The 27,108-nt window shown below is 52.7% G+C and overlaps 1 protein-coding gene across 1 annotated transcript; it reads left to right on the top strand.

Annotated features, from left to right (window-relative positions):
• The first annotated feature begins 89 nt into the window (after positions 1-89).
• Positions 90-26,156, top strand: VWA5B1 (von Willebrand factor A domain containing 5B1). The gene is made up of 20 exons (XM_065855171.2): positions 90-238; positions 619-841; positions 1,537-1,679; positions 2,038-2,169; positions 2,729-2,853; positions 5,380-5,556; positions 7,988-8,098; positions 8,176-8,378; positions 10,647-10,761; positions 11,988-12,173; positions 12,710-12,905; positions 13,806-13,993; positions 16,431-16,653; positions 16,784-17,101; positions 17,768-17,905; positions 18,306-18,431; positions 18,934-19,008; positions 19,374-19,443; positions 19,793-19,916; positions 20,125-26,156. Exons 1-20 carry the CDS (start codon positions 178-180, stop codon positions 20,860-20,862), a joined length of 3,672 nt encoding a protein of 1,223 aa, XP_065711243.2. The 5' UTR covers positions 90-177; the 3' UTR covers positions 20,863-26,156.
• Positions 26,157-27,108: the final 952 nt, after the last annotated feature.

Genomic DNA, 27,108 nt, shown 5'->3' with positions numbered 1-27,108 from the left:
GGATCTGCCCTGCTGTGGTCCTGGCTGGTGGCTCTGGACAAGTGCTCATTTTTGGTAAAAACCTTTCTGCTGGCAGGACTCTTTGTGTACCCCTTGGATGAGTGCACCGCCGTGGTGGGGTTCGAGGCGGCCGTGTCGCGACGTGCCGTGACGGTGCAGATCAAAGACAAAGCCAAGATGGACGAGACATATTTCGACAGCTGCAGCCTCCCTGATGGAAGAGCTCGCGATGGAAGCGGTGAGGGTGTCAGGGGTGTTTTGGGGGGTGAAAGCCAGGGAAAGAGGGATGGGGAGGTGGCAGGAGGTGGCAGGAGGTGACATATGCCATGTCATGGAGGGGGTTCCTTGTGAAAGGCTGAGCCTTGGGTTGCGGTGCTCGTGTCCTTTCAGGTTCTGCCAAAAGTGGTAGTTAAATCTGTTTTGGAAAAAGCCGTTGCTTCTGAATAAGCGAAGGAGCGGTGCAGGGGGCTGAGGGTCTTTAGAGAAGTACTGATGTGTGCAGGGAGGGCTGGTTTGGGCATTTGGTCCAGGGCCGAGGTGGTCACAGGATACCCAGGGTGGAACATTGTCCATGGTTATGACCCTGCATCTCCCTTTTGTGTTCCTCTCTCTGTGCAGGAAGGATCATGATGGATGAGGACTTGGAGAGGATTGTTTTTGTAGCTAACCTGGGAATGATTCCTCCCCTGGAAAGTGTCTCCATCTTCATCAGCACCTCCTCTGAGCTGCAGACACTGCCCAGCGGGGCCGTGAGGGTCCTTCTGCCAGCTGTGTGTGTCCCCAAAGTCCCCCAGCCCAGCCTGGAGAATGCCAGCAGCCTTTCCAGCCACCAGCTCCAAACGTACGAAAAACCATGGGACAGGGTCTGGCTGGGATGGAGCTGGGGGGATGCAGGACTGGGGGAGCAGAATCACAGAATCACAGGATGATTGGGGCTGGAAGGAACCCCTGGACATCATCAGTCCAATCCCCTGGTTCACCCAGAGCAGGTTGCACAGAATTGCATCCAGATGTGTTTGAATGTCTCCAGAGAGAGAGACTCCACAGCCTCTCTGGACAGCCTGGTCCAGAGCTTTGGCACCCTCAAAAAAACCAAAGGTTTCTCCTCATATTCAGATGCAGCCTCCTGTGTTTTAATCTGTGCCCATTGCCCCTCACCCTGTCCTTGGACACCACTGAACAGAGTCTGCTCCATCCTCTGACACCCACCCTGGAGATATTTATAACATAAGTAAGATCCCTCTCAGCTTCTCTTCAGCCCTCTCAGTCTTTCCTCATCAGAAGGATGCTCCAGACCCCTTAGCATCTCTGTGTCCCTCTGCTGGACTCCCTCCAGTAATTCCTTATCTTTCTTAAACTGGGGAGCCCAGAACTGGACCCAGTACTGCAGATGGGGCCTCACCTGGGCAGAGCAGAGGGGCAGAACAACCTTGAAAGCCTGAAATTGCTGTGGGAGGCTGGAGAGCTGCTGCAGATCTGCAGTTCCTGGTGGGGTATGAGGTCCACAGTGTTGACTGGGGTTCGTGTCACCGGCAGGGACAAGCGCTTCTGCAGATCAGGGAGCCCGGAGCAGGGGAGCAGGTTGTGCCTGGCTCAGCTGCTGGAGAACGAGGCCACCAACCCCTTCGAGTACGAGTTCAGCTTCCACTTGGAGATCCGAGGACCGTGCTTGCTGGCAGGTAGGAGCACCAGGCTGGGCTGTCACCACCTCAAGGCAATGGCCACATTCTTCCTCCTTCTCTTTTCCCCCGTTTGGAGTCTGTTTTGGCAAGGTAACTGTGCTGGGGTGGATTTACCAGTGCTGATGTTGATGTGGGGTGTTGATACAGCAGAAGCATCGCATAGTCTTCTTGGTTCCTGTCCTCTGCCATCTTGCTGTCTCTTCTAAGAACCTTGCGGTTCTTAGGGACATGGTTTAGTGCTAGATTTAGGTTGTGTTTGGACTCAGTGATCTTGATGGTCTCTTCCAACCAAAATGATTCTATGATTCCCCCTGGTCTTCCCTATCCCTGACTGTACCTTGGTTTCCCCGGGCAGGCGTCGAGAGCCCCACACATGAGATCCGAGCAGACGCCGACCCCTCCGCTCGCTCCGCCAAGAGCATCGTCATCACGTTGGCTGATAAGCACACCTTCGACAGACCCGTGGAGATCCTGATCCACCCAAGTGGTAGGTGGGCTCTGCGTCCTCTCTGCTGCCCTTGCCCCTTCCTGCGATCAGCTGGATTAGCTCTGGTTTTGCAAATATATCAGGTGTTTCCTAGGAGATAAAAGGGGCTTGTCAGAAAGATGGGGACAGACTTTTTAGCAGGGCCCGTTGCGATAGGACAAGGAGTGATGGTTTAAAACTAAAGGAGGGGAGATTCAGCCTGGACATGAGGAAGAAATTGTTGGCCCTGAGGGTGGTGAGAGCCTGGTCCGGGTTGGCCAGAGAGGTGGTGGATGAACCATCCCTGGAGACATCCCAGGCCAGGCTGGACGGGGCTCTGAGCAACCTGAGCTGGTGAAGATGTCCCTGTCATGGCAGAGGTGGCACGGGATGGGCTTGGAATGTCCCTTCAACCTGAACTATTTTATGATTCTGTTGTAATCCAAACACCTCTCAAGGTTGCCCATGCTGCCCAAGCTCAGAGGTATTGCTCTTTTTTCCACAAATGGAGGTTCCTACATCTCTCATAAACCTAAAGTTCAGCTCAGGCTGTTCTTCACCCGATTCTCTGCATTTCCAGAGCCACACATGCCTCATGTCTTAATGGAAGAAGGTGATATGACGCCTGCAGAGTACGAACAACACCTGAAGGGGAAGAATGATTTCATTAAAGGCACTAAGAAGGACCCCAGCGCTGAGAAGAAGGTGAGAAGCAAAAGCTGCAGGCATTAGCTGAGGCTTTCCTTGGAAGTGGAGATGTGCAAGTAAATAATTCCTTGCTTGCTTGTAGTACCAGATATTACACTGGCCCAGTGAGTTCTGCAGCATCCTCCCTCAGAGAGGTGCTTGTGTGGAGAAAGAGAGGAAAATTCTGCAGTGCTTCTCGTAAACTGAGTGTGGAAGAAGCTCTGAGATGGTTTTTGTGTGTATAATTAGTGCTAGTCTAGCATAACACAATTAGATAGGTACATTGTTATAGCATTAAGGGTATTATAATTATTGCAGTGACATAGGATAAAATATTCTTTTAATTGCTCAGTAAATGTTTACCGTTTTTGGATAGCTGTCAGAGAGAAAGAAGTGATTTTGCTTGGAATAATGAGCTGAGCTGAAGACAAGGTAGGAGAAACTTCTCTTTGTTCTGCTGATCAGCAAATAGGAAAAAAAAGTCAGTTCTGGCATTTGTGCTTCGTCTTTTTGGCAATTCTGAAGCGATGAGTGACAGCAAATGCTTCTGAGCTGCCACATCAGGGTGTCTGGGATCCGGGGAGACAGAGCTCTCCGAATTTCCAGGGTGGGCGTCTCACCTACGACACTTATGTGACCGCAGCCCCGGGCTTTATGTGTCACCTCCCTGTTTTACATGTGCCTGTCTTCTTGTTTGTGACCAGGGATGCTCAGTTCCCCCCAGCAAACACCTCAAACCCACTGCGGAGCTGCCTCCCCACACTGCCGTGGTTTCTCCTTTTGCATCAACCCTTTTTTAATTCCCTTTCGCCCTTCTCTTTCTCTCGCAGCGCGACGCGGGGATGGGGACCGCGCTTGCTTGCGCAACGAGCAGCTCCTCTAATTGTGTTCGGCAGGTGGAACGAAAGGAGACTCCCACGCTCCGGCTCAGATGGCTCTCTAATTATTTCTGTGTCTTTAGCACGTCAAATTATCTAAGGGGGGGTATCATTTCTGAGCCGTTTCCCTGCAGGAAATCCACCTTTTTTAACCTCAGGAAAGCAACTGCGTGGAGAAGGGAAGAAGCAGAGAAAACGCCCTGAATATCTGGGGGGGATGATGGGCTTGAATTGCTGCTGCTTGGAGCGTGAACACTGGGCACCTCTCAGCTTAAATTAAATTAGCCCAGAAATTTCAGCAGTAAATGATAATTAATTCTCCTCCCTCGGTTTGTTATGCAAAAGCCTCGGATGCTTGGCAGCTAACAGGGTGCTGGGGACGAATGCGCGCTGGAATCAGCTCTCGGCCGACGAGATCTGATTAGTTTACTGTAATTGGATAAGGGGTGATGGGGAACGGAGAGGAGGAGGAGAAAGGATGCGGGTGAGATGTTTGCTTTGCTGGCTGACCTGCAGCAGCGGCTCCGGGGCTGTTGATTAAAGCCTTTGCCTGTAAAATTTACTCTGAAGGGAAATCCAGACTATGGGCTCATCCTGATCACACTGGGATTTTGTGTCTTGGGTCCTCGAGAGCATCCCAGGGAACCCTGCGGTGGGTCCGGAGCCACAATCCTGTCCTTGGACAGGGAGACATCGTTCTAGTCTGAAATGTGATAAACCTCGATGCTGGGAAGGATGTTAAACAAAATAATGTCACATGGGATGGAAAAAGCCCTTCCAGTTCTCGGGGACTGATAAATTATAATTTATACTGCAAAGCATGAGAGGGAAATGCAGGAGGACGCGCGAGAGCTGGGGTGACAGCGAGGTGCCTGTTCCCGTGATTGGAACCGTCATTTCGCAGGGGTCAGAGAAGCAGCACTCAGCCGATGTGTTGGTCCACAGGGACTCTTGAATTTAGTGATTTATGGAAAATAAAGGTTGGTCATTAGATCTAGGAATATGACTCACGGCTGGAGAAAACAAACCTGGTTATTTAGGGTCTGGTTTACTCCTGGTGAAGCCCAACAGCTTTTGAAAAAGGGGGAAAAAAAGGCAAATAAAGCCCCCGAGGACCGAGCGCTTATTGCAGTAGATGTGTCAGCACTGCAGACCCTGGGCTGTGTTGATGGGGTGTCCCGGGGCTCCCTGAAGAGCAGCAATGGGCTGAGACCCTGAACTAGGGACTGATTTATACACCCGTAGCAGCAGATTTTACACCCATCACAAGAGGGTTTTGTTCCAGTTTAATTTTGTCACGTTTTTAACAAAGATTGAAACTTGAACTAGAGCGAGCCAGAAAGCATCAGAGCTATGTGCAGTATAGAGACACATATCATGCGGGTTCGTATCGAACTGTGTCCTCAGCGGCCCGTTTGGCATCGCAAAGCGTTTTGATCTGTACAAAGGAAAAATTATAAAAGAAAGAGGCAGAAAAAAATACAGCAAACCGGAGGCAGCGGGAATGAATTGAAGTGGTGAATACAGCACGCTGAGGGCTGTATCTGTCACTTCATTATTGAGCAACCACGGACAAAACCTCTGGTGTGCCTCTCTGGGGTATTAAACTCTGCTAATGAACCACGGTTTTGGGGAATCTCTTGAGCTCTCTCCTTCTTTCTTGCAGACGGAAATCATCAGGAAGCGGCTGAACAAGGACATCCCCCACCACCCCGTCGTTATGCTCAACTTCTGCCCTGACTTGAGGACGGTCCAGCCCGACCTCCGGCAAGCCCAGCGGGAGTTTATCTTCCTCGTCGACCGCAGCAGGAGCATGAGCGGGGTGAACATCACCCGCGTTAAGGTACCGCGCAGGCGGGGAAGAGCCTGCGTGCAAGCCAGGGATGAGTGTTAGAGAGCAGCGGTGTCTGTTGAACGCTGATGAGTGTTCATTAAGAGGGGATGGGGGGTAATTATAGGCTGTAGCTTTAGTCATCTCAACCGTGTGGCTTGTTAGGTACCTGCGGTGAAGCTGACTCTCCGCCGTGCTGTTCCTTTTCCTCTTTCTATCAGCGCATCAAATGCAAAGATGTTTTCTTTTCCCCCTCTTTGCTCATCTCCTGGATCTCTTCTCCAGTTCTCCCCGTCTCCGGGAGCTCCACGAGACACTTTAGGGCCACGTGCTGACCATGCATGAGGTGACAGTTTGCCAATGGGCAGCTCTGTGCACCTGGAAAAGTCGTTTGAACATGATCCATCCCTTTTTCAAACACGATTGCTTGCGGGAGCTTATGAGAGGTGTGCTGAGACCTCTGGATAAAAAACGGACTGTAGAAAGGTCTTGTCATGATATGTTGTGGGTCTGAGGTTCCCTGATCAGGTAAGACCCATGAGAGCCAGGCTTGGCTTTGTGCTGCTGCCCAGAGGGGCTGGAGAGACTCCTGCCTGGAGCCCACTGGGGACCACCCTGTCCAGAAAAGGGGAATTCACTCCAGTGACTTGTTAATTATCGTTATCCCTGCCTTTTGATGTGCTTTGGAGGCCAGGTTGGTGTCCAACTGGCAGGTCTTGGTGAGAAGCTGCAGTCTCTGTAAAAAGCTTTTTTGGAAAGTTTGTCTGGATTTTGGGGGCTAGGTAAACCCCAATAACTTAATATTGCATCCATGTGCCGCCCTGTGCATCTTTGCTGAGGACAGCGAGGGAACCACAGAGACAGGTTCATCGCAGGGGTTTGGTTGCATTTGAGTGTCTGAGAGATTCACCGAGCAGCTGTGTCCCCTGGTGTCCTGCTCACACCCTTTCCTAACACAAGCACCACCCAGATTTGGACCCAAATGCTCCCCTGGGTACGGCTGCACCCGCTTCTGCCCAGGGAGCATCTCCTGGTCCATCTCCTTGCCCATCTCCGGGTGGGCTTGCTGGCAAAGTGAGGCTAATAACTGGGAATTGACTTCTCTGGAGGCAAACATCTCTCCTTGTTGAGCTGCTGTATAGATACTGAGTGCAACGGGATCGAGATCAATATTTACCACAAGAAGCAGTAAATCTTTCCGCTTGCTGAAACAGAAAACAGGCATCGGTTGCCCACTTTGGGAAGTGCTTTAAGAGAAATATTTTGAAATTATTATTTTATTTTACTTGTAATTAGTTCCAAGAGGGGATGTCAGCATTGAGATTTGGAAGAGCCGGCATCCCAGGAGCCATCTGGGAAGCCAGCGGTCTAAATATACTCTCGGCGGTTTGAGAGAACAGCTTGGTTTAAAGTGCTGTGGAGCCTGTGAAAGGGCAGCCCTGTCCTCGTATAGTATTTTGCTGATTTGCAGCGTTTTGCTGATTCTTATGGGGGTCAGGAACCAGGCTGACCTCCCACCCATCTCTCACCCACCCCCTGCGGTGACTCTTGGCCACCATGTGTGACAAAGCAAAGACGCTGCTCTTGCTGGTTTGACCTTGGCAGCTCCTCTCTCGGGGCTGGCTGGAGGGTTTCTGCTGCCCCAGGCAGCCTGGCAGGAGTTTGCCTTCATCAGCACATACACAGAAAGCACCGACCTGCTCCTGAGCGCTGCCAGCACTTTTTGCTTTTAATTGACCTCCACGCTAATTGCTCCCACTGCCCTGCAAGCTCGGGAGCTCCTTGTGTGGCTCTTACCCTGTTGCTGCTGACACGAGCTCCATCCTGGAGCCCCATCACATATGCCTGAGACAATTCAAATTGCTCTTCTCTTATGTAAAAACCAGGAATAGACAAGTTAGATAACCACCTCTGCTAAAGAAAAGAGCTTCAAACTGTCTCTCCTAGTTATTTTAATTGATGCCAGCTACGGATACAAGAGAATTGGGGATGGGGGAGGCTTTTCCTTTTGTGTAACTTGGAGCTGTTTGTTTATTTTTCTTCAGGTTTGGACATTGAGATGCATTGCGTGTCGCACTTCTCAATTTCACACTCTGCTTCTCACCCACCAGCTCCGTGCCGCAGCACCGTATTGCGAGCACAAATTTAATCAGCTAAAAACAAACAGAAAAATTTGTTCAGCTCTTTTTTTCTTTTTTTTTTTGAAGGCTCCCCATTTCCCTCCCTGCTTTAGGACCCAAATATCATTAAGGGACTTTGGGAAGAGCAGAGTAATATGCAGGGCTTTCTTGGTGCGGTGCACATGTAGGAAGTGGTTGTTTTATTATCGAATGCAGGTGGGAATAAGGTGTGATGACCGTGAGCAAAGCTTTTACTGGTGAAACTGGGGCAGGCAGGCAGAGACCCGCTCTGCCTGATGTCCATTTGCTTCTGACCCCCCCAGGAGGCCCTGTTGGTCATTCTCAAGAGCCTGATGCCAGCGTGTCTCTTCAACATCGTTGGCTTTGGATCCACCTTCAAGACCCTTTTTCCTGCCAGTCAGACTTATTGCGAGGTGGGTGACGGGGCAGACACATGTCCCTGGTGCTGGGAGGGGGCTGGTGCCCCAGCTGATGATTCTCCTTTGGGCAGGAGAGCTTGGCCATCGCCTGCGAGAGCATCAAGAGTATCCGGGCTGATATGGGTGGCACCAACATCTTATCGCCTTTGAAGTGGGTCATTCGACAGCCCATCCACAGGGGCCACCCCCGCCTGCTCTTTCTGCTGACGGACGGAGCCATCAGCAACACGGGGAAGGTCCTGGAGCTGCTGCGGAACCATTCCTGCTCCACCAGGTATGGAGGGCAGCGTAGAATCATGGAATCATGGAATAGTTTGGGTTGAATGGACCTTCCCAGCTCCTCCAGTGCCACCTCTGCCATGGGCAGGGACATCTTCACCAGCTCAGGTTGCTCAGAGCCCCGTCCAGCCTGGCCTGGGATGTCTCCAGGGATGGTTCATCCACCACCTCTCTGCCCAAACAGGGCCAGGCTCTCACCACCCTCAGGGCCAACAATTCCTTCCTCATGTCCAGCCGAATCTCCCCTCCTTTAGTTTAAAACCATCACCCCTCGTCCTATCACAAAAGCCTGGCACAATAGGGGACACACTTCTCCTCCAGCATGGCTCCATCTCACAGACGTTCCCCCAGGAGAGACATTGCTGGTATGGACCATGGGAGAACCTCAAAGGGTTTGGAACAGATCCCAGAAGTTCAGATGCTTTTTAAACAATCAAAAGCAGGATAATTGGGCTGACAGCTTCACAGGCTCTCGGCTGATGCTTCCTGCTAGGAGAGATTGACACATGAACAATCTTCCTTGCCTTTTATTTTTAAAATTTTTTTAAAGCACATCTGGGTCTGGCCCCAGCTGCTTCCAGGATGGGGCTGTGCAGAACTGAATATGCTGAAAGAGAGCAATATAAAAAGCAGCTAATTTGTGCATCAAGCTCCCAGCCTGGCTCCCTAGCCCTGATGACAGGCTGCTCTGGCTTCTCCTCTGCCTCTTTAAGGGGCATGAAACAGAAGAAAAATGTAAGAAAACCTTGTTCTTCTCGCATCCTTCAGACTTCAGGGCTTATCAGGGAAGCTGCTCTGTCCTTTTTTTTTCACCATATGGAAGTTTAACTGTTTAGGGCAACCCATCCCTCCCTCTAGTAGAGGCACAGGGGTGGGCTAAGCTAAATGCAATCAGTTAGGGCATGGTCTTGGTGTGTGTGCCCTCGGCTCAAAAGAAGATCAAAGCTTTATTTAGGAGGGTGTGAGGCTGAACTCAGATTTGCAGCCAGATGGGGATTAAAAACCTCGAAGAGAAAAGCCCCTCGTGGAGATGCCGTTTGCTGCTGGTTTCACCCTCAGCTCTCAGCTGCCCTGGCTGAATGCCAGATCCCATCCATGGAATCACAGAATCATTTTGCTTGCAAAAGCCCCTCAAGATCATGGAGTCCAAGCATTCCCCACCCCCGGCACTGCCCCATGTCCTGAGAACCTCATGTCCTTCTGTCCAACCCTCCAGGGATGGTGACTCCAGCACTGCCCTGGGCAGCCTGTTCCAATGCCCCACAGCCCTTTGGGGAAGAAATTGTTCCCAGATCCAACCTCAACCTCCCCTGGTGCAACTTGAGGCCGTTTCCTCTGCTCCTGGCGCTTGTTCCTGGGGAGCAGAGCCCGACCCCCCTGGCTCCAAGCTCCTTTCAGGCAGTTCAGAGATCAGAAGGTCTCCCCTCAGCTCCTGTTCTCCAGCTGAACCCCCCAGGTCCCTCAGCCGCTCCCATCACACTTGTGCTCCAGCCCCTCACCAGCTCCATTCCCTTCTCTCAACTCGCTCCAGCACCTCAAGGGCTTTCTTGGCGTGAGGGACACAACCCCATCTCCATCCCATCCCACCCCCACCCCATCCTTCAGCCCAACCCAAATCCTGACTCATTTCCCTCCGCATCAGGGGAGCACCCTCGCCTGGCTGATTCCTCACTCCTTCCTTGAGAAAACATTTATTTTAATTGTGAGCAGAGATAATTACTGGGTCTTTAGTGCTATTGACCACAGGCGCTCAGCAGGGAAAAGAGCTGAGCTGGCAGCAAAGCAGCTTGTTTGTCCTTGCAGGGGACACAAGGGCTTGGGGTCCCGCTGGGGAGCCCTCGAGCATCGTGGCTGGAGGCTGCTCTGCAGGGAAGGGGTTTGGGGTTTGCTGAAAGGAGGGAGATGCTGGTTCCTGACCCTCCTGTCAGCCAGCTGGAAGGGGAGCTCATTTATTTTTCCCTCCAGACATGCTGGGCAACTGTACAGCAGTGGGATAATATAAGAAAATATAGACAACCAAATAAATGAATAAAATAGCAAATATTTAAAATTTTTTAAAAATGTATAAAACTATAAGGAAAAATATAAATTAATATATAGGAACTATAAATAAAATCTAAAAAATTAAAAATATAAATTAAAAATATAAATATAAAAATAAAGTGGGGTCTTCTGCCTTCAGGGAGTGGGTGAGCTGCGTGGGGCTGGTGCTTGGGATGGCTTTGCCCCCCCCCACATTCTGACCCTCCCTGTCCCTTTGCAGGTGCTACAGCTTCGGCATCGGGCCGAACGCCTGCAGGAGGCTGGTGGAGGGGTTGGCTGCCGTGTCCAGGGGCATCGCCGAGTTCCTGGCGGAAGGCGAGAGGCTGCAGCCCAAGGTAGGACCAACTTTCAAGGCTCAGAGGATGCTCTGGTTCAGCAAGAGGGTTTTATTCCTTGTCCTGGTGCTGCTTTGCCACCTCCCCCTCAGCAGCGGGAGGGGATGAAGAAGGCATCTTCATCCCCATCTGTCAGAGGATGCGGGGGGGTGTGTTCACCCTCTGTGCGGAGATGGGTAGAAGTGATCGCCACGATAACGGCAGCTTCGCCTTCAAAGGCAGCTGCTGCCTCCGACACTGGTGACGGCAGAGGAACCGGCATCAAAGCAGCCAATTAATTCTGAAGTCAGGCTCAGCTCTGGCTTTGCTCAGGCACGAAGTACCAAGTGTTGGAGGGGGGAGGAATCTGCGGTGACAGCTTTGCTTATTAACTTTAAAGCAAAAGGGGGGGCAGCCTCTTCATTTCCACTCTCCCCGTGAAGACCGAGTGAACCAATGTGCCTCAAACGTGCCGTACGAAGGGCTCTGTCCCGCGGTGAAAGCGCGGAGCCTGGTCCGTCATCCACCGGATGACTAAACCCAGGGACAATTGAGTCTTTAGCTCCTAAATATCTCCAAAAAGCTGGCTCCTACGTTCCTGATCTCCAAAGGAGGAGTTCAGAAGTCCAGCCCCTCTGCAGGAACCTGGAGCACACAGAAACCTCTATGAGACAGAACAGCATCAGCATTTCTGATGTAAATTAAAAGCAAAGACAGTGAAGAGAGGTGTTGTTTTGTGGTGTTTTTTTTTTTTATAGAGCTATTAATAAAGAGCTTTGCGGGCTGTGCGGCAGTCTGAGGCATCAATTAATGGCCTTATAAAACACAACCTAGTGCGTCTTCCTGAGCCTGTGAGAAAGCAGTGAACAATAGAGAACATTGGAGCTGTTCTGCCTCAAAATCAGGTGTTTGCTTCCCCTGGTGCACAGGGAAGCTCTTTAGGTGGCTCCCTGGTAGGTTTGTCCATGAGATATTCACAGATATTGGTTTTCTCCACATGTGTTGTTGGTAAGAGCATCGCTGAGCAAGGACCTGTTCTCCCCTGGCTCCAAGCTCCTTTCAGGCAGTTCAGAGATCAGAAGGTCTCCCCTCAGCTCCTGTTCTCCAGCTGAACCCCCCAGGTCCCTCAGCCACTCCCATCACACTTGTGCTCCAGCCCCTCACCAGCTCCATTCCCTTCTCTCCACTCGCTCTGGATCTGCTCTGCTGCCCTTGGTACAACCGCATCCCTCTGCTCTCTGCCTCAGATGATCAAGTCGCTGAAAAAGGCGATGGCTCCAGTTCTGAGTGACGTGTCCGTGGAGTGGGTCTTTCCTGAGAGCACCGAGGTCTTAGTTTCTCCCATCAGTACCAGTTGCCTCTTCCCTGGTGACCGCCTGGTCGGCTACGGCATCGTCTGTGACACCTCCCCGTACATCTCCAACCCCCGATCGGTGAGTCCCCCTGTGCTGGCTGCTGGGGCTGTCCCGGGAACTGGGGGTGTTGGTGTCCACGTGCACAAGAATTACAGGGCAGCTGGGGTTGGAAGGGCCCTTCCCAGCTCCCCCAGTGCCACCCCTGCCATGAGCAGGGACATCTTCACCAGCTCAAGTTGCTCAGAGCCCCGTCCAGCCTGGCCTGGGATGTCTCCAGGGATGGTTCATCCACCACCTCTCTGCCCAACCTGGGCCAGGCTCTCACCACCCTCAGGGCCAACAATTTCCTCCTCATGTCCGGCTTGAATCTCCCCTCCTTTAGTTTAAAACCACCACCCCTTGTCTGTATTATCACAAGTGTGCATCTCAGCTCTTTGCACGTGGTGAGATGTCTCTTGCTTTTTTGCTCTGCCCTCAAGTGAGATGGCAGGCGAGACATTGGGGAGAAATAGGAGTTCAAGGGGTCTGGTGCACAAGCAGTCCCTCCTCTTGGCTGGGAGCCGGCTGACAGACACGATGGCAGGACCTCTTCCCTCTTTCTGCTTCCCCCCCAGGACAAGAGGCGACGTTACAGCATGATGCGCTCCCAGGAGTCGGGCAGCTCCGTTTTCTTTCACTCCCAGGAGGAAGGAGCAGGCGTGGAGAGCTGGAACCACTCCAGAGACTCGGAGAGCTGCTGCCCCGCCGAGCGTGGCCCCGATCAGCTGGTGGTGGGCAGAGATCCCGGGGGAGACTCCGACACAGACACTGGTCAGATTTTCCTCTGTACAAGCGTGGGTGTGATGCCTCTGTCTTTTTAATCAAACTTCTGTGCCAATTTGCTTGTCTGACAAATAAATTGCTTTGGCTGTATCTCTGCAAAGAGGTGGAGGGGTTTGCAGGAGGGATGACAGATCTCCTGAGGCCTGAGCGAGTCTATTTGGTTTGGATGTTTTATCCTAACCTGTCAGGAAATCAAGGAAAGCCCTAGAGAAGTGGCTTCCCTGGAGATTTTCAAAGCAGCTCTAGCTTTGGCCACAGAATTATTTACAAGCTTCCCAAGCAAATAGGTAGCCTATCCTTGCACCTGGAAAGCTGTCGCTTCCCTGCAAGTCCTGAAGTTGCAGCTTGAGATCAGCAGAAGGGGGAAAATGGAACCAAAACCCTGTCCCCAGGGTGTCACCCATCTCCATCACAGTTCAGCTGTGTCAGCAACACACGGTGTAAAGCAGCTGCTTGCACCCCAAAGCTGGTTGCACCCCAGAACCAGTTGCATCTCCATGCAACAGAGAAACCTCTGTTGCTTGTGGGATGTTCTTCCCTTATCTTCAGAGAGGAACTGTGCCGCGCATCCCCCCAACCTTGTCAAAAGCAATGAGAAGTCGTGCCTAAAATGAAATTTTACTCTTGCTCTGACAGGAGAATGTCTGCGCTAATGAAATTTCATTAGTAAACGCTTTGTCTTCTCCAGGGAGGTTTGGGGAAATGCAGTCTGAAAACCGCTCAGACAAAACCTCCCCAATCTGCTCTCCCAACTTCCCCAGGAGTTTTGAGTGTAGGCTCTTATTTCATTTTGTGGTTTATGTGCTTTGCTTAAAACCATGCAGGGCCAAGGCTGGATGATGCTGGTCCCGCTCCAGAGTGGAACTGATCCTCTCTCCCAACATACAGGCATGGACGTCAAGGTTTCCTCCAGGAGACGGGCATTCAGCACCCCCCAAATCGCCGACCACGAGCCTTGCAAGAAGGTGCCCATGGCCAGCGATCCCAGCAGCACCCTGGTGAAAAACCGCCTTAGGAAAACCCACTGGCAGGACCTGCAGCAGGTCAGCCCCGAGCCCTGGCAGGTGGATTTCCAGGTACGTGATGCCCAGAGAGGCTTCGCCTGCAGCAGAAAAATTGCAGATGCACAAGGGAAAGAGCCTTGCTCGTGCTAGTCCTCATATAGAAATATATGTGCCCATGCTTTGTGCTGCAGCACGTCACATCATCTGAGGGCTGGGACAGCTCTGCTGTGGAACAGGCTGAGAGAGCTGGTGTGTTCAGCCTGGAGAAGAGAAGGCTCTGGGGAAGCATTATTGCGGCCTTTCCATACTTAAAAGGGATCGAGAAGAAAGAGGGGGACAGTCATTTTAGCAGGGCCTGTTGTGATAGGACAAGGGGACGATGGTTTCAAAGTAAAAGAGAAGGAATTGTTGTCCCTGAGGGTGGTGAGAGCCTGGCCCAGGTTGGCCATAGAGGTGGTGGATGAACCATCCCTGGAGACATCCCAGGCCAGGCTGGACGGGGCTCTGAGCAACCTGAGCTGGTGAAGATGTCCCTGTCATGGCAGGGGGGGCACTGGGGGAGCTGGGAAGGTCCCTTCAACCCAAACTGTTCTGTGATTCTGTGACCTCCTGAATGGTGTGATGTCCTTTACCTGCAGCAGGTAGCAGGTGAAATTTGGGAAGATTTTTCAGCTGTGGAGGGGTAAGGATGATTTTCTCCCATTCTTGGCACCACCAGGATGCTCCGCTCTGCAATCAGCATCTGCAGGGCTGGGAGGACCATCAACACTGGTTCCCATGGAAACTCTGAGCAGGGAATGTTGGGGGCTTTCATTTCTCTTCCCCTGCGGGTTAGAGATGCGCTGGGTGATGGGGGGATGGAGGTGAGGCGAGGTGAGGGGACTGAAGGGGACGAAGGGCCAGTGTTTCACAGGGAGGTATGAGACCTCTGCTCCCTCCAGATGCAGTGCTGAGGGTGAACAGCATCACTTGACAAAGGGCAACCAGTGATGGATTTTAGGGCTCCCCGTGACCTTGACAGCATCACGAATGTCCCCAGAGCATCCTCCTGCCCGCAGGATGCTTGATGCAGAGGCAGAGATGGAAACAACTCCCTTCTGGAGGGCAGTAAACAGTTAACAGCATGCATCCTGCTCTTAATTAATTGCAGCCTGGTTTTGCCATCCCTCCTGCTTGGAGGGCTCCCAGCGGCTCTCCCAGCTCCCACACCGACTGCCGGGGCTTGACATTTTCAGGGGTGTGAACGTGAGCCCTCAGCTTGTCTCCGTGGTGGGAAGGAAAGGTCAGCATGTGCGATGGGCAGCTGAAATCCTCGGCTCCATGCCTGGCCAGATTCCTCTGGCTGGGAGGAGGGCTTGGGCAGGAAAAGGAGCAGCTTTGGAATGGAAAGGGTCTGGCAAAGGCTTCTGTGACCGGTTTGCTTTTAAATATCTCAGTCCTGGCTTGGTGAGTAGCTCCTGGAGCTGCCTGCCTCCTGTTTGTGTGGTGGTTTCATAAAGCATCAAAAATTTAGTGGTGATAGAGGCCACGTTCTTGCCTGCCACCCAAAAAAGCATCTTTCCATCTGTCACTGCAACCCACTGCTTTTTGCCACCTCTGTCCCTTGCTGGTGTTGTGCTGGAAAAACAGAGAGGCTGTTGGTTTTAGAGAGACCTTCCCACAGCCCTGAGGACAGGGACAGAAACAGCCAGACCTTGGGAGAGAGATGTCCATGTGGGATGTGGCACTGGAGATGCTGGAGGAGGAAATCATGTGTCCTGAAAGTGGAGAAACAGTCTTTATAAAAAAAAAAGAAGAGATAAAAATTCCCTTCCTCTCATCCCCTGCGCCTCTCTCCTTTCGTTACTAAGCAACTGCTCCTTGATCTTTCTGTCTCTCTTCTTTCCTTTGGTTCCCAAGTGAAGTCATTAAAATGTCTAGAGGAAGAAAACTCATATTTTACCTTCTGCCTGTCTGGGGAAGGAGCCCCTGGGGCTGGGGTCCCTTGGGGACACCCCGCAGGTCTGATGGAAAGGGGGCTGAGCAGAGAGGGACCCACGTGTTTCATAGATACACAGAACAGTTTGGGTTGAAGGGACCTTCCCAACTCCCCCAGTGCCCCCCCTGCCATGACAGGGACATCTTCACCAGCTCAGGTTGCTCAGAGCCCCGTCCAGCCTGGCCTGGGATGTCTCCAGGGATGGTTCATCCACCACCTCTCTGGGTACCTGGGCCAGGCTCTCACCACCCTCAGGGCAACAATTCCTTCCTCATGTCCAGCTGAATCTCCCCTCCTTTAGTTTCAAACCATCACTCTTTGTCATATCACTACAGGCCCTGCTCAAAAGTCTGTCGCCCTCTTTCTTATCAGCCCCTTTTAAGTCTGGAAAGGCTGCAATAATGTGCAAGCACACATTGCCAAGCACAAGTACCCAGTATCTCACACTGGGAGCGGCAGGGAGCAGACAGGATCTGCAGGGACAGAGCAAGTCCTTACTGGTTCCATCCCTCACAATTTCTCTTCTCTCAGTCCTTCACAGCCACCTCGCTCATCTCTGCCACAAGGATCTCTGGCACGGGTGCCCCGAGGCCGTCCCTGCTCCCCCGCAGCTGTGTGTCCTTCTGCCACGACGCTGACTCCTCACCGGTGCTGGACGGGCTGCAACAAGCAGATCCAGGAAGGGGCATTGGAACATTCAATGCCAGCACAAGCCTGAGGTCTTCATCGGATAGCCGGAGCCCCGGGGAACTGGGTAACTGGGGACAGAGGGAGGCAGGGCCAGCGTCACCTGTCCGTGCCAGGGTTTTGGTGGCGTTGCATTGCTTTCTGTGCTTTCAACTCCCACAGATTTGATTAATTATCTGCCTCTCCCCGCTCTGCAGACTCTGCCCAGCATCCTTCCTTCACGTTTGAAACAGAGACCTCCTCCGACTGGGAGCCCCAGGACTGGGACTTGGGCTCTGCCCGGGGCTCCCCGCACTCCCCCAGGACCCTCTGCAAGGCGGTGGTGAAGGGGCTGAGGAGCAACGAGCCTGTGCAGTGGGAAGTCACCTTTGATATCCGCCCTCTTTTCCGAGAGCGTGAGAACCAGGAGGATGGCGACGCAGACCTGTGGACTGAGGCCTTCCACCACCTGGCAGCCAAGTCGGTGATCCGGGACTTCGAGCATCTTGCCGAGAAAGAGTGTGAAATAGAGCATGGTAACGTGCAGCTCCCGGCCAGCCTGCGAGATTCCCTGCCTGCCCCGGGGTGGCTTTCCAGCAGCTTCCCAAGTTAATACAAGGGCAGGCGGTGGTGGGATATTAGGGAATGTCTCACCCAGTTCCCAAATGATGGCACCTTCCTTGAACTTTTCTTCTACTTCTGCAGCCTTGCTGCGCGTTACCACTCTTAACTCATTGCACCTTGAATCCTGGGGGCAGTTCTGGGCCCCTCACACCAAGAAAGGCCTTGAGGTGCTGGAGGGAGTTGAGAGAAGGGAACGGAGCGGGTGAGGGGCTGGAGCACAAGTGTGATGGGAGCGGCTGAGGGACCTGGGGGGTTCAGCTGGAGAACAGGAGCTGGGGGGAGACCTTCTGATCTCTGAACTGCCTGAAAGGAGCTTGGAGCCAGGGGGGTCGGGCTCTGCTCCCCAGGAACAAGCGCCAAGAGCAGAGGAAACGGCCTCAAGTTACGCCAGGGAGGTTGAGGTTGGATCTGGGGAACAATTTCTTCCCCAAAGGGCTGTTGGGCATTGGAACAGGCTGCCCAGGGCAGTGCTGGAGTCACCATCCCAAGCATGGAGCTGTGTCTGGGAACTGGGTCCAGAGGGTGGATGGAGCCCATGGGGCACACAGCCTCCAACCCCAGTGTCTCTCTCGTGGCAGGGTCTGGGCGGAGGTACCATGTCAACGCTGTCCACACCAGCAAGGCCTGCAACGTTATCAGCAAGTACACAGCGTTTGTGCCAGTGGACCTGAGTGCCAACACCTATTTGCCCACTGTTGTCGAGTACCCCAACATGGGTAACATGGGGCTGGTGGAGGGGAAAACCTCTTGGGAGGGAGGGTGTTATCTGAGAAACTTTGCTCAGAGGAAACCCCTCCAGACATGAGAAAGGAATTGTTGGCCCTGAGGGTGGTGAGAGCCTGGCCCAGGTTGGCCAGAGAGGTGGTGGATGAACCATCCCTGGAGACATCCCAGGCCAGGCTGGACGGGGCTCTGAGCAACCTGAGCTGGTGAAGATGTCCCTGCTCATGGCAGGGGTGGCACTGGGGGAGCTGGGAAGGTCCCTTCAACCCAAACCCTTCTATGTTAGGTCTGGATGCCCAGAGATAACCAAACTCATCTGTCTGTGGGGTTTGTTGCCACCGTGTGTGTGCTCGCCCCTCTCTAACACTGGCAATTCCCTTCTCTCGTGCCAAGGGGCAGCATCCAAGCAAGGCAGCCAGAGGAGCCAGAGCTCAGGAACCAGAAGACATCGTGGCTTTTCCCAGGGATGTCCCCAGTCAGCTTGTGGACAGAATGGAGACGATGGATTTTATGGCATGAGTAAGATTTCTTGGGGGTTGTCTCCTTCCTGGTGTGGTTTAGTCTATAAAAGGGACATATTTCCTGCTTTTTTTTTTTTACTTCTGCCTTCCTCTTTGAATATGGTGCTTACCAGACACTTGTCTGACCAGAGTTCACCTCCTTAAATAGGGAAGAAGCTGCAATTTCACATGAAACTCCCAAATCACAGGCAGTGGCTGCTGACAACACTTGGAAGTTAATTGGCAGCCATAACACAGATAACGTGAGGGATGAAACTGGCTGTAATTAGAGGCAAGGGGATGCAAGACACTTTGTTCTCGCCAAATCCTCCCCTAATGAAGATGAGTGGGATTGGACCTTGTCTGGCATCGTCAGATCTGCAGCTGAGTTAAAAATGCCCCTGATCAGGCTCATTAACTGGTTAATGCCACGGGGAGGGGAAATGACCGTGCCGCACAGCGTGGTGACATGATGGCGATTTCGGCTGGGTTGCATTGCCAACGTGGTTCCTTCATTGCAGATGCCGAGGAGAGCAGCCTGACACCCTCCAGCACCCCATCACCCCACGGCGGGGAGCGCTGCGGTCTCCCCGAAGGTAGGGAAAAAGCTGATGGTGTTTGCCAGGGTGCAGGTCCATTGAGTCTGTGATTTGGGCTCTTCAGCAAATACTTCTACTGAGTTTTGGGTTTTTTTTATAAAACCTTATGACCTTAAAATTAGCCCTGTGAGCACAAGACCTGACTCCTTCCAGGGGTGAAGAGGACAGAGCCAGATGGGGCCTTTGCTGTCAATTTCCCCCCAAGTTTCATTTTTGAGAGGCAAGGGAATTTCATTATCCGCATAGGAAAAACAGGGCAAGAGGGGAGGAAGGATTTTGCCAAAGACTCAGCACATAGGCTCTGCTCCCTTTTGTTCTCCTGTAGCACTTTGTTTTAACCCCAGCTTTGTGTTTCTTCCCAGGGCTGTTACAGAGCCTGTCTGCTCCCTCTTCACAAGCCCAAAAATCCATCGAGAACCTCTTTGCTGCAAGGTATGGGCCAGCTCGAACTTCCTCTGCCCTTAGCAGTTGTCTTGCACCTCTATGGGTCCAACAAAAACACAAGTGAGCAAGAGAGGAAGGACTTAGATGAGGTTCTTAAGGACATGGGTTAGTGCCAGGGTTGGGTTAATGGTTGGACTCTATGATCTTGAGGGTCTTTTCCAACCAAAATGATTCTGTGAGTCTATGATTCTGTGACTCTACAACACCCCAGAGTTAGCAGCTGGAGCCAGGACCGAACGTGATGCCAGTGGCTGGGGACTGATGATGGTTTCTGGAGGGGAGGGTGGGCATCAGGAAGGGACACATAGGTTCTGGCCACCTTTCTGTCCTCCTGCAGGTTGACCCTCAATAAAACCAGGCTGCTGACTCGAGCCGCCAAAGGGTTCATGAGCAAATCTGCAAGCAGAGCGAGCGAAGCCAGCTCTGAGGGTGACAATGAGAACACCGACTACCTTCCCCTGGTGAGCAGCTCATTCCTGGGTCCTGCTGGGGTTGTGTGATCACTGTGGGGGAGTAAAGGGCAGGAGAATCCCCCAAATCCTGCCTCTTGTTCTCTGGTGACCACATCTAATGATCTGCTTAGAGATGGAGACCTGTTCCATCATGCACGCCTCTTTCCTGAAGCAGTTGGTATCTCAGAGCTCTCCCTGTGCCCACCGCTCTTTGCAGGTGTCTCTGCAGCTGGCCTGCGGTGCCTTTCTCCTCAACTCGGCCTTCTGTGATGCCGTCAACATCCCCATGGAGAAGCTGAAGTGGACATCTCCCTTCGCCTGCCACCGCCTGGCCCTCAGCCCCTCCAGCTCCTACAGCTCCAAGAAGACCAGCCCCACCGGGGAGCACAAAACCCTCAGCTCCAGCCGGCAGCTCCTGGTTCCCAATGGCCATGGGAAGAGTCCCACCACCAGAGACATCACTCTGGAGGGTGCAGAAGACACCGGCCGCCTTCGCCACTTCTCGGGCAGCGCAGTGGAGAGCATCTCCAAAGCCCTGAAAGCTGAGAAGGAACTTTCCCCACCGGCCATCACCATCCGCCGCTTTTCCTCCCCAGAGAACACATCATCCTTGGCTGAATGGCAAGGTGACAGCGGCCGGGGCTCGGAGACAGATGGTTCTGAGGTCCAAGCGTTGCTTTTCGACATCGAGCTGCAGCAGCAGACAGAGCCGGAGGGGACGTTGTGGGCCACGGCGGTGGCCTTGGCTTGGCTGGAGCACAGCTCAGCATCCTTCTTCATCGAGTGGGAGCTGGTGGCTGCCAAAGCCAGTCTGTGGCTGAGCCACCAGGACTTCCCGCAGGGATACAGCCTGGCCACTGTCAAAGCTGCCGCCCAGCAGCTCTTTGTCCTGCTCCGGCACTGGGATGAGAACCTGGAATTCAACTTGCTGTGCTACAACCCTAGCAGTGTGTAAGGAGGACAGGGAGAGGGGCTCGGGCAGCGCAGGAGCAGGGGTCCATCCCTGAGGAAACACCTCCAAGGAGCTCAGCTCCTCTGCTGCAGGAACAGTGTGTTTATCAGAGCAAACCCTGCAAACAGAACCAGCCTGGATGAAATTCTGCGCTCAGTGGTTGGTATTTTGCCCTGGGAGGGCACCTGCTGCCTGCCTGCAGGAGGATGCGGTTTATTTTTAACTGAAGAAGCACCTCCAGCTACAGCAGATCCTTCTGATCCTTGTTTCTCCTGGTTTCCAGCCCTGTTCCAGGGCAGGTCTCTCCTGCTTGGCTTGTCCTGTCCTTGCTTGGCTGCCTCTGCCCAGCCTCAAATCTCTGCCAGGTCCCTGCTGCCGTCTCCTGTCCGCGAGCTGCTGCTCCCCTGAGGCTCCTGCCATCTCAGATGCCTTTTGGTGGTGGTGAACATCTGACAACACGCTCGTGTCATGGACCAAAGAAAATCCAGACTGGAATAGACCGTAGGGGCTGGAGCACAAGTGTGATGGGAGCGGCTGAGGGACCTGGGGGTTCAGCTGGAGAACAGGAGCTGAGGGGAGACCTTCTGATCTCTGAACTGCCTGAAAGGAGCTTGGAGCCAGGGGGGTCGGGCTCTGCTCCCCAGGAACAAGCGCCAGGAGCAGAGGAAACAGCCTCAAGTTGCGCCAGGGGAGGTTGAGGTTGGATCTGGGAACAATTTCTTCCCCAAAGGGCTGTGGGGCATTGGAACAGGCTGCCCAGGGCAGTGCTGGAGTCACCATCCCTGGAGGGTTGGACAGACGGACATGAGGTTCTCAGGACATGGGGCAGTGCCGGGGCTGGGGAACACTTGGACTCCATGATCTTGAGGGTCTTTTGCAATCAAAATGATTCTGTGATCCTAGGATGGTCTGTGTCAGCACATGCAGAGGATGACTCTCCTTAAACCGGCTGCCTGGGATACCCCAGCAGTCGTGGGAACACTCACTGTCTCCACCTACAAGGAGCTGGGTGTCCTCACCACCACTCCTCCCAGTTCTCTGCCAGCTGGGGAGGCCCTGAGCTCGCTGCCCAGCCCCAGCAGCAGGGGTCCTGCCCAGTGCCCCCCAGAACAGGCTCTTCTGCAGGATCCAGCTCTGCGGATCAAGTGTCTACGGAGGGAATCACCCACTGTCACCTCCGGTGTGGCTGCAGCGCTCGTGGAGCCCGTCCGAAACCTGTTGCCTTTCGCCCCCTCCTCTTGCCGTGTTTCAGCAGGTTTATGTTTCATGTCTGTGTGTCTCAGGGGGGAAAACGGGAGGGAAATTGGTGCTGGAGACCACGAGCATCCCTCTGCTCTCTGCTCCCGGTGTCACCTCTCTGGTGTCCCCAGCGCAGTGATGCTCGGTGACATTGCGGGTTTGCCAGCCAGGTGTCTGAGCGCGATTGTGTTCTGTGTTGCAGAAGTGTTGTTGTCCCAGTAAATCACAGCCTGCTTGACTGCCCAGTGCTGCTCCTTTCTTTGGAGGTGTGTGTGGGGTTTCCCCTCGTCCCCAGGGACACCCAAGCTGGCTGGAGCATTGTGTGACCACCCAGAAACAAAAACCTAATTTCATGTATGAGCCAAGATTGGGATTTCAGAGGGGAAGCAGCTTCCATCAGGTTCTGGGGAGTTGTGTTTTGCAGACCCCAAATTGCACAGCGCTTTGTAAACTGATGGATCTGGGGATTTATTAATAAAACCCAGGGGCAGGTGGATTTAATTCTTCTATGAGGCAGAGACAGGAGCAGAGGAATCCTGCTGCCATCTCTGTCTCCAGAATCAGAGATTTCTGCGTTTATCCTGTCACCTGGGCCATCAGCAGGATGCTGAAGTTCTGCCTTCATCCTATACCTTCCTTAATGACTGTTGTTGTCATTACAGGCATTAATAAAGCATCCATCGCATTTTCCAGCCCAACTCAGGAGGTAGGAGCTATGTGATCCCTTATTTTCAAGTAAGGACCTGCTCCTGTTTCCTCTTGCCTTTGGTGACCTGTGTATATATACGCATATTGTTAAGAAATAGGCAGTTACAGCTCAATTTGCCCCCTCTGGACCAGATTAGAGGGGTCAGCTGTTTCCATCTCATCCCCCCATCTCTGCCTGTGCCCATTGGGGAAGGGCACTGGGCTAGGAGTTGGTAATTGCTCTTTAATCCTCTTTTCCTTCCCAAATTCTCTCTCCTGCCCCAGTGCTGCCCATCTTTACTGTTCCATTTGCAAAGCCAAATCAATGGAAAATGCAGTTTTCCCCATAATTTCACCCAGAACTGAGTTAAGGGCCCCACCGTGTGCTAAAAAAAATGCCCGATCCTGCCTTCCTGCTGTGCTGTGGCACCTCTTGGTTTAACTGCCCTTCAGTTAGCTAATTGAGCTGTTAATGAGAGCAGGAAAGGCTGGGATCACCACCTTCTCCAGGAATGGAGTGGGGATGGGTCTCTCACATCTCTGAGGGTCCTCCTCACCATCCGAGGGGATTTTCACCCCATGGAGTCGTTGTCTTTAAGACATGGGTGCTCCGATGCTGTTGCCAGGGCGACTGCAAGTGCCTCATTAGGAGAAATTAGTTTGGATACAGTTGTCAGCTCGAGCTTAATAAATAAGCCCCTTTATACTGTGTAAATAAATATTTGCGTCCATGCAGGGAGGGAGAAGCTTCCCAGCCCCACGATCGGTGCCGAGGGGCGTTTTGGGTAGAGAAATGGCCAAATTGGGGTAGTCCCAGTGCAAAACACCTGGTGTGGGCGTTAGGGAGGTGACAGTGGGTGGTGGGACCCCACAGAGACCCCCAACCTGCCCCAACACGGGGAGATTTTGCTGCCCAACATCCCTGCCAGGGCTATTAGCCACAGGGGCTCGTTAGCCAGCACCCAATGGAGCTTTTTCGTGCTTCTCAGGGTTATGAAACCTGCCGGAGAGGGGGAGGACAGGAGAGCTTAAAAAAGACCCGTCGTGCGTGTGTCCCCCACACACACCCCACAGCCGAAAAGGGCTGGCGCCGTGCCGCAGCCATCCCAGCACAGATTGTGCCTCTGCCCCCGTCCGCCCGCCAGCGGGGCGGAGAACTTTGCTGGAAAATGAGCTTTTTTCATAGCGTTTGCTGTGTTTCGTGTGTTCCCCCCCCCAATTTCTGCTGAGGAAAACGGGGGCCAGAGGCCACAGTGCAGTCACAGCCCCCCAGGAGCATCCACAAAGTGGTCCAGGGCTTCTCCGGATGCTTCTTGCTCCTGATTTCTCCAAAAAGATGCAGCAGAGCAATATAGAATCTACCTATGATGCTTGAGGTCAGCAGCCCCCAAACAAGCCCTCACCCCCAAAATCCAGACCAGGTTGAAGCATGGTGTCATTTTATCTTAACTATATGTATTTTTTTTGCTTTGAGGATGTTTTTCCCTTTGATTTCTTTCTCCCCATCCCAAGAGCTCGGGGGATGCGGCCGGTTGGTGCCCGTGGGCTTCAGCGCTCCCGAAATAGAGCTCAGGGGCAGCTTTTTGGGTGTTTCGGAGGCATCTGAGCCGAAGTCATGAGGATGTTATGCAAGACTTGATGATAGGTTGTAAACAGCTATTAAAGTGATTGACAGGCCCGGAATGAAGTATTAAGGGGGGGGTAAAGAAGAGAAAAGATGAGTAATAATGATTAAAATAATTAGCAAATGGAGATGTTCCATAAATGAGGGGAAAAGTCTATGAGGATGAAGGTGCGGTGAAGAAATTGGGTTTGAGCAGGGGGCTGGGTGGATGGGGAGGATGTTGTGGCAGATATTGTGCACAGAGAAGTTTAGAAAAGGGGCTTTTTTCCCAAGTTTCTGGGTGCCAGGAGGGTTTTGCTCCCTCAAAACCAGCTCAAAAGCAATTCCAACCCAAATCTGGCAGATTTGGGTTCACAGAGCGCTACCAGATCCCGACACCCCCAAAACCCAAGGGCTGAGCAACGCGACGAGCGCAGCCCCGAGTTAATTAGGAGAAACAAGCAGATTATGGGGAAGACAGCTTCTATTTATATATAAATACTCCAGTAATCAGCAGCGAAGGGCAAGGGAAATCCAATAGAAATATGTGGCTGTTTAAGAAGCTTTTGGAGCAAAACGTTACACAATCGGTTGCATTTGTCTGGCTCCATCTCCAAGCTCCAGAAATTAAGGAAAATCAAAAAGAGAGTAAACCCATGCACAAGGAACGAGAAGGGATTTCCAGAGGCTTCTGCCCATCAAATAAGGGGAAATAAGGAGTCCAGAGAGCCCCTAAATTCAGCCCCCATGGGGTGGATGCTGCTGTGCCCCCAGCAACTCCTTTTGACCCCAAACTCCCAAGCTTTCCCTTCAAAACCAGCCGGCCCCACATCGTGCAACCCTACTGAGTGCATCACAGGGATAAGGCAGAAATACATATATACATGTGGAATTTAATCTATAAAATATGCCCAGAGCTTTGCTGTGTTTCTCAGGGGGGCTCATAGCACAAGAAGCTGCAGGAGCAGAAACAGTTGCCAGTCGCTCCTAATTTCACACGCCACCTTTTTTGCAGGAAAATGGGGGTTTTAGTGGGGCTTAGTGACCCCACACATGCACCTTGCTGGGCATCATCTTAATCACGTGTATTAGTGGGAGCCACCTGGGCTGGAAGCTCTTTAAACACCCCTCCCTCTCTATACTCACACCCAAGACAGCTGCTCTGAGTTTTTGTAATTTATTGATCCCGAAGGTAATATAAGACCTAAAGCGGAGGTTTGGGAGGCTTGCAGGAGGGATGGGTGCATGGGGAGCCTGTTTATGTCCTGTTTTTGGGGTGTTTCCACACCCTCTTGTGCCATTCCCCAGCTCACACGGGACAGGAGGATGGAAGATTGTCCCTTTATGCTACAAGGAGCTGCCACCACCACCATCATCACTGATAAGTGTTTGTTTTGGCTCCGGGGGTGCTGATGGCTTTGCACTGTTGATTTTAGGTATTGCATTTAAATTGGTAGAATTCTATGCTCTGTGCAATGACCTCTTCTGGTTTTCTCCTCTTTTGTGCCACCTACAAAGTCACTTTTGCCAGGGGCAATGTGTGTCAGGTTGGGATTTACACATTAACACGAGTCCTGCTTGGTCTCTTCAGTTGTTCATATCATTAAATCTCCTGAATGTGCAGATATTGTAGTGCAGATGTGTAAAAAACTCAGCTAAAGGTCTGCGAGCTCCCTGCTCATTAAATGAGGGGCTTTCTTGGCTTCTTTTTGTCTTGTTGTTAACTCTTTCCATGCATGAAGAAGGAAAGAAAGGGATGTATGATAAATATACGTAGGTTTGTAGGGTTGGGGGAAAATTACACCCTGGAATGTGGGTGTAAATGCCTTTGGAAAGGTGGTCGGGTTGGGGCTGCAGCTCCTTACAACCCTCTCTTGCTTGTGCAAGGCGAACTGATGCCAAAGCACCATGATGGGTGGAAACAATATTATTTTGGTGCATCAAGATGCAAAATTACTGGGTGTTTTGGCCAAATGCATCTCTGTGTTGCTGATGTGTATGTTCCTGGGGCGAGGTCTGGGGGTCGATGGCTGCTGCTCAACTGTGTGTTTGCTGCCCTGTGGAGCCTCCCCAGGAGCGGGAGATGCTGCTCCCAACCTTCCATGTCCCACACCCCTTCATGTTTGGTTAAAAACCTTTAAAAAATGGTTTGTCTTTGGAGCTATTCCCCAATCCCATGGCTTGAAGTGGCAGCAAGTGCTGGATGCTGCAGGGCTGACGTGCATGCTGCTCACTGGCTTTGGGGGTTTCGACAGCTTTTCTCCAGGGTTTGAGCTGCAGTGGGTTGAATTCTGCATTTCTTGGGTCCCCCCAGCGAGGATGATGAAGGGATGGGGTTGGGGATGTCACCGCATTTAGGCACAGCTGTCCCTGCTGTGGGACCCACCAGACAAGCCGGGCTCAGGCCATGGGTCCCACCCCACGACGCAGCTCTGGGGCCGCGGGTCCTGCTGCTTTTTCCTCTCTCCTCGGGGCTGCGCACGCCGCTGCGGCTTATGCAAGTGCTGGCAGCCTTGTGTAACAGTGCTGCAGCCGGCGGCGCGGGGGTGAGCGGCTGCGGGGGCCCCCGGAGCATCCGAACACCCGGGAGCATCCGTGCACCCGCCTGGGCGCCCTCCCACCCGCATCTGCCCGGGATGCATTTTTTGTTTCCCTGGTGTTCAGGATGAATGTTTGGGGGGTTTTGTGGCTGTTTGCTTCTGACTAGAGAGGAAAGGTTA

Source organism: Patagioenas fasciata, chromosome 23, assembly GCF_037038585.1.
Source record: "Patagioenas fasciata isolate bPatFas1 chromosome 23, bPatFas1.hap1, whole genome shotgun sequence".
NCBI lineage: Eukaryota > Metazoa > Chordata > Aves > Columbiformes > Columbidae > Patagioenas > Patagioenas fasciata.
This window is presented reverse-complemented; position numbering and strand designations above follow the sequence as displayed.

Coding starts and splice junctions, on each gene's coding strand:
- VWA5B1 (XM_065855171.2), top strand. CDS start 178: ATGGACGAGACATATTTCGACAGCTGCAGCCTCCCTGATGGAAGAGCT. Junction 10,762..11,987: donor GCGAGAGGCTGCAGCCCAAG/GTAGGACCAACT, acceptor TCTCTGCCTCAG/ATGATCAAGTCGCTGAAAAA. Junction 18,432..18,933: donor CGATGGATTTTATGGCATGA/GTAAGATTTCTT, acceptor CCTTCATTGCAG/ATGCCGAGGAGAGCAGCCTG.